The sequence below is a fragment of the Humulus lupulus genome, chromosome 1, assembly GCF_963169125.1.
Source record: "Humulus lupulus chromosome 1, drHumLupu1.1, whole genome shotgun sequence".
NCBI lineage: Eukaryota > Viridiplantae > Streptophyta > Magnoliopsida > Rosales > Cannabaceae > Humulus > Humulus lupulus.
Genome location: NC_084793.1, coordinates 245,658,243 through 245,669,028, shown reverse-complemented (window position 1 = coordinate 245,669,028; position 10,786 = coordinate 245,658,243). Strand labels below are relative to the sequence as shown.

The window sequence follows — 10,786 nt, the reverse complement described above, 5'->3', positions numbered from 1 at the left end:
CCCCAATGATCATGTGCATGCATCTGGTGACAGGTAAAGGGGAAGCAAGTTATTCGACCAGCATATGTGTGCTTAAAATAGTGTGTGTTGCTCAAATAAACACAATGGTATACTCGAGCAAAGTTCAAGATGGATCCAAAAGGCAGTTAAAGAGTTTTCACAAACTTTTCGCTTACCTTTTGGAGGGAAAATTCCTACTATTTTTCCAAAGATTATAAATAAAATTTTCCTTCAATTCTACAAATCTTTCTAGCATCAAACATACAATCAAGCATACCCGAAGCCTAGAGTTCATTTTCCTACTTCCCAAACACTAATTTTCCCAGAAATCATTAGTTTTTCAAGAAAAACTCAAAATTCTCTAGGTTTTCTCAAGAACACCAAGAATTCAAAGGTGAAAAAAATTTGAAATTATCACAAATACAGTGAAAATCAAACCAAGAAAGGAAACTACAAAGGAAATAAAAGTATAAGATCATAGGCTTACTTTAATATTGATCTTGAATGAGACCTTGAAGAAGATCGGATTGAGGATTCAGAGAATCAGGGGAAAGCTTTGGGTTTGAGAGAATTGTTGAGAGAGATAATTTGAAGAATTTTAAGAGGTTGAAGGAGAAGGGAAAAAAGAAAGGTTATTTATAGCATCTATGCCCGCATGTGAGCAGCTAAAGTCATCAGGGAAAAACTCATCATGGATTTTTAAGATGATGTGACGTTAGCAATGTGGGGAAATGAAAAGTTCATCATTATTGCCTAAAAAGAAGTGTTAGAATGCCTTAAGAACTCAAAATTGTCATTTGCCTTATCAAAACGTATCATCACTGATTATAAAATTGGTACTTCATTTTTTGGTATGTCAAAATATGAAAAGGCACCAACCTGGTTGAACCATGCAAGTTTATCCAGTGATGGTCGCACTAAGATAAACTTGGAGGCAAATATTTAACCCAAAATTGGACATGATGATGTGGCGTATGAAGAGGACACGTGGCAAAAGAGTATTGAAATTCTAAAGAGCTGGTCGAGACAAAAGGGTTGTTCGAGTGAGCTCCATCAGCTTGAAGGCAACTATTTGCCTTGCAAAGACTGAAGTTCCACAAAGCTTGCTACTCGAGTAGAAAGGAGTTGGTCGAAGACATAACCACCTCATAAAGCTACTCAAAGGGACTACTACTCGAAGAACAAGTCATCCAACTAGAATGACTCGAATTTCATGAGATATTTATGTAACTGATATTTGAATGTATTTTTTGTATTATTTTAAATATGTAATTGTAATGACCCAACTACTCTAGACTTTTGGACCATTAACGAAAACTATACATAAACACTAATCCTTAATAAATCTTTACAAGTGAAAAGACCATAACTTTATTAAATAACTTGTAAAAATAAAAGTTAAACTTACATAAAATATTAAGTAGGATATGGGATCCCATTGTTTTAAAATCAAAACATGACATAATTAAAAAGAGATTTACATAATAAAATGCGGAAAAATACATGTAAAAACCATAAGAAACAAAACTACATCCTCGAATCAAAACGCTCAGCTCTTGAATCCATTCCGTCTCAATACACATTCCCCAAGCTTCCAAGAACCTTTCCTGCCACTAGAACTATTTTCCTGCACATATAAACAAAAAGGAATGAGCCTAATGCCCAGTAAGGAAAAATCTAACACATAGTTCATATACATAATTTCATAAGAAACATAAAAACATAACATAACACATATATCATACACATACTATAATGGCCATTATTACTTGGGGTCCCATAGACCAAACAAGTCATATGCCCATTAGATTAGTGGGGTCCTACTAGCTAAGCAGGTCATATGCCCATAATCTATTTGGGGCTTGTTAGTCATATGGGTCATATGCCCAAGCCTACAAACATACATACCATAACATAACATATTTCATAACATAAAAACATAAGATAACATATAACAAGCATATAACATATAAATTCTATCCTATTTTCCTTACCAAAATTACCGGGATAAGAGGACAGAGTTGGGACTTTGAAACACTCCTAAGAACCATTTGAAAAAGAGTGAGTATAGTGAAGAAGAGAAATGAAAGGAATGGAAGGACTAACCATTGAGAAAATACTTACCAAAAACTTATGTGCAAGTTCTTAGATTTCCTAACCAAAATAAAGATTAAGGTTAGAAGGCTGAGTAGAAGACTATGAGAACTTAAAATAAAATAATACCAATGGACTAAGGTGTGGAAATACCTTGAAGACTTGTAAGACCAATCTAAACCTCGAACCGAAATACTATAAAACCTTATTTCCCCAAGTGTTTGATAAGCTTATGATGATCAAGCTTATGATTCCCAACCCAAGTGTTTACACTCTCACACTCACCTAGCAACTTGCAACCTCTGAACTTAGAGCAAAAGATGAATAATGGCTGGGTACTAGGTCCTATTTATAGAGTTTAGGAATGAAAGGATCTTAATTTAACTTGAATAAAAATAATGGCTTTTTAAGTGAAAATCATTTGAATTATCGTTCAGCAGAGGTTGAAGACTCGTTCAAAAAGATGCTGGACTTATCAAGAGGTTGAAGGTTTGAATGGGAAACGATTTTGAAAACATTCAAAATATGCTGAAGGAGGCGATATATCGCCCCCTATAGGCAATATATCGCCTGGACCATTATGCCCGAGGCAAACGTGCATCGTTTCGTGTTTTCCGTATCTACGTGCTGCGATATATCGCCCCCTATAGCTGCGATATATTGGCATACGCTGATTATTTAAACACGAAATTACACATTTTTAGCTTAATTCAAATTGAGTAAACAGCCTTGACTAAGCCCTCAAACGTTTTCAAAGCTGCTGACTGACCTTAGAGCATTCAAATTTTACCCTTATTAAATTTAATCCTCAAAATACTTAATCCTTAATCACCCATACATAACATGTGCTTAAAATCCTATTGGTTCTTATTTAAACCTTATAGTATAATAAATATTATCCTCAATATCAGTCATATTAATCAAACCTTAGGTTAAAATTAATATTCTTAAACTATAGGTTAAACTTAGAAAATCTACAAGTACTACTATGAGTGTCCAAATAAATCCCGGTCTGAACCAAAAATCCACAGTCATAAAGATAATACTATAATTACTATAATACTACTATCTAACTAGCTAAGTAAAGTTCTTGGACTCTACAGTAATCAATTGTAACAATCACAATCTACACATGTCAGACCTAGATCACGGTTGTAGGGCTCATAGCCCACTAAGAGACTCTATAAATAGAGACCTCTCACAATCATTTTTTTTCTTATGCGCACTTTACATACAAAATCCATATTAATTGTATTTTCTCTCAGGCTTAGGAAACATAGTTGAACCTGGTTCTTCTTGATCTTGAGTCTAAGACTTTCTTGATTAATAAAAGTGCAACTAGACGTAGGTCATTACCAACTCTTGGGACCGAATCACTATAATTTTTTGGTGTCATTTTACTTGATTTTAGCTCTTTAAATTATTTATTGTCATTCAAATTAACTCGATGTCGTTGACCAAAACGACAGTCAACACAAATTCAAACACATATTATTAACCAAATTCAAACAATAATATTTCAAGTTCACATATTAAATACACATACACCAAATATTTTTTAAATCCCCAATATCAAATCAAAGACATACACAGAAAAATCTAATAAAAATTAATATATATACACACAAAAACATATATATCAAATTCAAATGCACAATAATAATAGAATTAAAAAAAACATTGGCATATATGAGAGAGAGACCCGCACTGTAATGGACACCAACACCCGAATAGAGAGAGTTTCTATTTTCGCCTTCCACAAACAAAACCAAAACCAAAACCAAAACCAGAGTTAGTAAATCAAAAGCAAATATGAAATTTATAAACGTATATACACACATACACATATATACAAATATGAAATTAAAAAAAATTGAAAATTAAAAAAAAAAAAAACCTGATTTCGTGGTTACTGGCTTTAGTGGGGAGGTATGTACGTCGGAGGAGGTGGGGAGTTGGGTATGGCAGTGGAGGCGGCAGCAATTATTTTTTATTTATTTTTTGTGGATTTAGGGTAAATGGGACAGATTTGGGGCAAATTCAAGGAAGGGAAAGGGGGGAATCAGATATAGGGGTGATGAGGGCGGTGGGCACGGCGGTGGAGGGGTGCGCCTTTGCAATTTCTCCTTTTGTATTAGTGGGTTTCAGTGAAGAATGAGGAAGGAAGAAGATTCTGCTTCGGTTATATCGATGGTTTTTTAGTGGCGGCAAGTTTTGCTGCTAATAAACAAAAAAAGTCGTCGCTGATTTGAAAATGACATCGTTCGGCGACACGTTGCTGGTAATAGTACCATCGAAAAATTGACCGCCAATTTCTCTCCCCCCCCCCCCCACCCAAATTTTCACGGTCACATTAGTAGCGACCCATCACTGCTAATAATATTTTTAATTTAATACTTATTTGCGACAATTATCAGCGATGACAATTCTAATAGTAGCATCGACGTGTCGCCGTTGATAATTCTTTAAAATAAATTTTTAATGGCGACAATTATCTGCGGCGACAAAGCATAATAACACACTTATTAGCGGCTAAACTTTGTCGCCGCTAATAATGTCGCATCTAAAACTGATTTTTTTTAGTGGATAATATTGTTTATTTTTTAAAAAATCTATGTGGCAATCATAAAAACATAATAAAAATAATAAATAAACTTTCTAAATAAAATTAATCACCTACTATATATATATATATATATATATGGCAAACTTAGCCATAAAATGGGTTTTAATTTTCTAACTAAATTACAACAATAAAATTATTGAAAAAAATACCAACTTGAACTTATCTTCATGTTCAAATAGTGATGTTTCTATCAGTGTATTCAAATGAAAAATCCAAATTATATTTCATTTTCATTGTTCTCTACATTACTTTGAAAGTGGTAACCGACAAGAAAGCAAATACTTCTCATCATCATTATCATCTAATTCATCACTTTCATCTTCTTCCCCATATTCTATATTGATTTCATTACATTCCTTTACATTCAGCCCTTCTGTAACATGAATTTCACTTGATTCTTCTCTTGAAGGGGAGTTATCTGGCACTTCCTTTAGGTGTTGTTGCATTTCTGATTCTACCAAAGCATCCATTCTTGCTCGATCGCGGTCTCTCGGGTATGTGCAATAGAGGAACGAGTAAATGAAACAACAAATCACCATTGGAATGCCAATGGCCATGTAGAGTGCCTTGGCTAGTGATGCAGCATTCTCTCTATCTGTTTCAATCTCTACCGCATCAGATGACCCTTTCGGAATTGGTTTGTAACCATAAACATGCTGAGCCAAGAGTCCCACTACTGGGGGAGCAAATGAGGCCAAAACCATTTCAAAAGATCGATCGAGAGCATAGATGCTTGTCCTAGACTTCTCAGCTACTATCTCTGCAAAAATTGGACTGCGATACAGCATGAAAAAACATATTAGAGTTATATTTGGTTGGATTAAGAAGCTAGAAATTTTACAGTAGTAGTAAGATACAATAGCAGCATTAACCATTATTTACTGACCCAGAATAACTTCCGAGGTTATGGCCATTTTTCTATGCTTGTTTTTGTAAATTAGTTCCGAAGATGGAACAAATTAAGTTAAAAAATAGATCGAAGATGTATACGTACTTGTTAGTAGCTGGACCATTCCATGATATCAAACATCCCATGAGGAACAATATTAGTCCGTGGATGAATGCTGTGGATGGATCATCAGGCAACGCAAGTAGCAAAATAGCCGCTAAAGGAATGGCCGAGCCAGAGCTTATCTGAGAAAGAACTATTCTTCCGGAATTAGGAAAACGCTTTGCCAGGACATCTCCCATTTTACCTCCAAAAAGGGCCCCTAATGAACAAGCAACGATGAAAATAGTCCAAAGGAAAGCAGTTTTTTTGTGGGAAAATCCAATGAGTTCCAACCACATTGTAGTAAACGACATAGCTGACCAGGGAAATGAACCAGATACACCCTGCGCCACGATTATCTGAAAAGATGGAATTCTAATGACTGATTTTGTTTGTTTTATCAGTTCTTTCATCTCCGAAACGAATGATTTTTCAGACCTGTACTGATTCTTAGCTCGACCATCCGTCTCAGAGAATCTTGGATCATTTGCATACAAGCGTACCAGTATACCAACTATAACACTAATGAGTGCAACCAGATGAAAAGCGATTCTCCAACCAGGAATTCCCATGAACGATGTTGAGGCCGTTAAGACGGCGCAAAGGCCACCGATGATGGCGCCGAGGTTTCCTGTTAGTTGCAGCCATCCAAAAGCTACCCCACGATTGCTGTCGTCAGTTGAGTCTGCAACAAGAGATTGAATAGCTGGTATTACAATGGCGAGTCCAATCCCATTAAGGCCTCTTGAAATTGCGACCTAATAACACATAAGATTTTGTTGTGCTGTTACATGTTTTAAGTCCTCTATCTTATATGTTTCATTCAATGTTGTAGTAATAAATATATCACGACTTGCTTTAATAGATAGTAAAAGGAAAGTTTTAAGTATTAGTAGATAAGTCCCATAAAAGAAAAAACAAACGAAAAGAAAAAAAAAAAAAAGCATGCATGCATGTATTGCTTATAAAAATACAGATAAAGACTATAATAACCCACCTAAAAATCAATTTTTGTTTTTCCCTAATAAATAACCAAATCCATTCAACCACAGTCATAGACTCGTATCATATAGAATAGATCTGAATCTTACATACTCAATTGAAACAATGCTGGAAAAGTTGCCTACTATATAGCTGTCGAAAAGTAAAAGGAGACAAAAATATAGAGGTACCTGTGAGAAAGTGGAGGAAATCCCGACAAGGAAAGTTGCGGCGGCCCAGAGAAAAGCCCCGAGAGCAATGACGTGGGTCCGGTTGTAACCAATAGCTAGATAAGCAGCGAGAGGATAGCACAGAGATTGGACTATGGATCGGAAGAGAGTCAAAGAGCCCAAGCCAGTTGGGTCGGTGTGGAGAGCCTCCCCAACTTCCTTGTATACTCCTGGCAAGAGAGACTCGTCGGCCCTTTCCATGATTCCAGCCAGATTCACCAGCACTAACGTCAAAGTCTCCGACTTCATTTTTGTTTGTATAATCTGGATCGGACAGGAGTCCCCTGTTGAAGCTCTCTCAGAAGAGAAGAAGAGAAATGAGAGTCTTTGGGTTACGGTGGTGAATGGTTGACTTGTTTAAGCTTGAACTCTCAGAAAGAGGACGAAGACCGAGAAGGGTATAATGGTCAATGTGTTACCTGGAATTTGGGAACTTTGTACACATGTAAAATAATAATTGCTGAGATTTGTAAGTTGAGGTCCTTGTTATATTAATATATTGTTGGGATAACTGCGGCAGAATTACCTAATATTTGGGTTTTATATGCATGATAGACTCAATAATTATTTTTGAGTGGTAATAGTACACAAATTCGTAAAAGCATAATTTCATTAGTCTCTTTCGTTATATCGGTTAACAAGATAAGATAAGTATTATATTTTTATTGGTCCAAATTATAATTATTTTTAAAATATTATTAAGTTGGACCAATTACAAAATAACATATGTTGGTCCAGTTATTAAAAAACGAAAACCTAACAAAAAAAAAAAACTAACAAACTATTACTATTAAAAATAAACATTAAATTTATCCTGAATACAAAACCCAAATATTAAACACAGCAAATATTCCTACATTGTTCGATGTTCAGAAAGACAAATGATACCTCGTCGTTTGGCAATGATTGAATACTGTTCAATTGATTTTTATTTGTCTTTTTTTCAAATAATTTTCAATTTTGCAATATAATTTTTACGATATATCATGCATATACTTATCTATTTTTCTTCATATTTTCCTTTTCAGATAAAAAAAATATATTATAAATGTATTATACGGTATACTGTTTAGTTTAAAAAAATTAAAACTAAATAATATGTAAGATATATATTATTTTAGTCCCCTAAATGTCAATTCATTCCTTTTTTTTTTATAATTCTTTTATTTTAACAGCATAACTAAAATAAATTATATGCTCGTCTTTTGTCAAATATTTTGCAATCTTATTTTTTATTTATTTATTATAAATATGTTATTACATTCATGTTAGGCTTAAATAATAAAACATGATAAGTAAGCTTTAGTTGTATGAGGGATATTAGAACCACGGTAATTTGATTTTAGGGTTCTACAAAAATATTTGACCATTTACATTTTTTAGACTCGCGTAAGGGATAGAACTTCTGTAGTTGGCTAGCATGCATCCGCAACCGCAACACGTTTATCATGGCACAAGTTGAAATCATCTACATGCCTATATCGTACGAGCATGAGAACAAGCATCACACACGCACAATTATAACAAATTTAATTCATAAAATATACTTAAATTGAAGCAATTTTAAATTGTTAAATATTAAAAGATCAATTTTGACTTACATATCTAAAATTCAAGAATTATGAATCACTAATATTATTATTTTATTTTTTTACATAGGCTTAGCCTTGTAACACTATACTTCTCTTCTTACAAACAGGAGGTCTCCAATACTAATATTAAATCTTCAACTTCAGATCTTTAATTTTTTTTGAATTTTTCCATACTAAATGCTCAAACAATAGTATTTTTTAAACACGAAATCACAAAAATATATATTTTTGTAATAAAAAATAACATTTGAAAGATGTAATTTTTTTGTAAATTAATTTTTTAAATGGGTCATGTTTTTTCTGTTTTTTTAGGGAAAAAGATGAAAACAACACAAGTCGCCACAGAAAGAGATAAATCACCAGAAAGAGTTAACAAAGCATAAATGGGAAGTATATTTAACCAAACAATGTGCCACCTTATTCATAGTGCGAGGCCTGAATAAAAACACCTAAGTAGCTTCAGTGTTGAATATCAAGAAAATTTTCTTTGACTAATGTAGAAAGATTTATTTAGAAAATCAACGAGAATAAAAATCAAATCATTATGATTTGATTACAGCTATAGGATTCTTATATACATATATACTTTTGTTTTTTTTTTTATAGGATTTAGTTTATTTTGTATTTATGCCTTTTATTTTGTACAGCCTATAAATGTACAATATTCTTCTCATAATCAATGTACAATAATTATTCCCTCATAATTTTTTTACATGGTATCATAGCCATAAGGTTCTCTTTTTTCTTTTTCTTTTTCATACGTTGCCTTGTTCTTCTTCTCCGACAATGGCCACTAGCAATGCAGCCTCCTTTCAGTCTAGTGAGCCCATTGGCTCTATGCAATCATAGTTCCTCTGTCTAATGCTCATTGCTCAGTATATCTTCTCACCTTTGTTGTCGCTACTTCCAGAAGGACTCAACGGAGCAATACTCAGCTTCCATTGGCGACCCCCATCATTCACAACCAACAATCATTGAAGGCCAACCTATTCGCCGCCCCAACGATAGAGAATCTTCTTTGTCCTCATACAACCTTCTTAATCAATCACATGCACTAATCTCATGCCAACCTAGGTTCATGTTCTGATTCACATTCTGGTAATCTCTATTCTGCTCTAATCTCTTCGGTAGGCTCTCAAGTACCATGGATAATTGATTCGGGTGCTTCCAACCATATGATAAGTTTTCGTCATTTATTTGATTCCTACACTCTGTGTTGTAATAAATCTAATGTCCGTATTGCCGATTGTACTTTATCTTCTGTTGCAGGCATAGGCACCATTAGATTATCTACTACTCTTCTCCTTAATTCAGTTCTTAATGTTCCATCATTGATGTATAATTTGATTTATGTTAGCAAACTGACTTTTGATAATCACTATGTTGCTAAGTTTGTGTCCAATTCTTGTCAATTTCAGGAACTATCATCGGGGAGGACGATTGGCAGTGCTAGGATTCATGATGGACTTTATTTCTTTCAGACTCAATATTCTATAAGACACCAATCTCATATATCTAGTTCTGCTTCTGTTTCTAGTTCTAGAAAAATAATGTTGTGGCATTATAGACTTGGTCATCCAAGTTTTCCTTACTTACAACGTTTGTTTCCATCCTTATTCACTAATCAAAGTTCTGTTTCTTTTCGATGTGATATTTGTCAACTTGCTAAGCACACACGGACCGCTTTTCCTTTAAGATTCATTCTCCCTAATCCATAGTGACATATGGGGACCCTCCAAAGTTACTACTTCTCATGGGAAACACTGGTTCATAACTTTCATTGATGATCACACACGTATCACTTGGGTATATCTCCTTCAACACAAATCTGAGGCATTTCAAGTCTTCCAGAATATTCACCGTATGATTCAAACAAAATTTCAAACCAAAATCTGTATACTACGTACGGTTAATGGAACAAAATATTTTAATTCCACTTTTGGTCCATACCTTTTACAAAATGGGATTCTTCATCAAAGTATGTGTGTTGATACCCCTCAACAAATTGGTGTTGCAGAACGGAAAAATCTTCATTTGTTGGAAGTGGCACGTGCTCTTATGTTTACCATGAATGTTCCAAAGTATCTTTGGGGAGATGCTGTCTTAACAGCCACATATCTTATCAATCGTCTACCCAGTTCACCCCTTCAGTTTCAAACACCATACTCGGTACTTAATCTTTCTTATCCCCATATTTTCACCAATACTCTTCCTGTAAAGACCTATGATTGTGTAGCTTTTGACCATATCCATGCTCATGAACGTAGGAAAC

General features: G+C 34.2%; 1 protein-coding gene across 1 annotated transcript; it reads right to left on the bottom strand.

Moving 5' to 3' along the window:
• Window positions 1–4,841: 4,841 nt before the first annotated feature.
• On the bottom strand, window positions 4,842–7,320 carry LOC133804893 (uncharacterized). The gene is made up of 3 exons (XM_062243007.1): window positions 6,884–7,320; window positions 5,715–6,469; window positions 4,842–5,494 (listed from the first exon to the last, which is right to left on the bottom strand). Exons 1-3 carry the CDS (start codon window positions 7,169–7,171, stop codon window positions 4,966–4,968), a joined length of 1,572 nt encoding a protein of 523 aa, XP_062098991.1. The 5' UTR covers window positions 7,172–7,320; the 3' UTR covers window positions 4,842–4,965.
• Window positions 7,321–10,786: the final 3,466 nt, after the last annotated feature.

Bases quoted from the DNA above. Each gene is read 5' to 3' on its own strand.
- LOC133804893 (XM_062243007.1), bottom strand. From the start codon at position 7,171: ATGAAGTCGGAGACTTTGACGTTAGTGCTGGTGAATCTGGCTGGAATC. The intron at 6,470-6,883 runs GTACCTCTATAT...ATGTGTTATTAG, and splicing joins TTTCCTCCACTTTCTCACAG to GTCGCAATTTCAAGAGGCCT. The intron at 5,495-5,714 runs GTACGTATACAT...GCTGTATCGCAG, and splicing joins AATGGTCCAGCTACTAACAA to TCCAATTTTTGCAGAGATAG.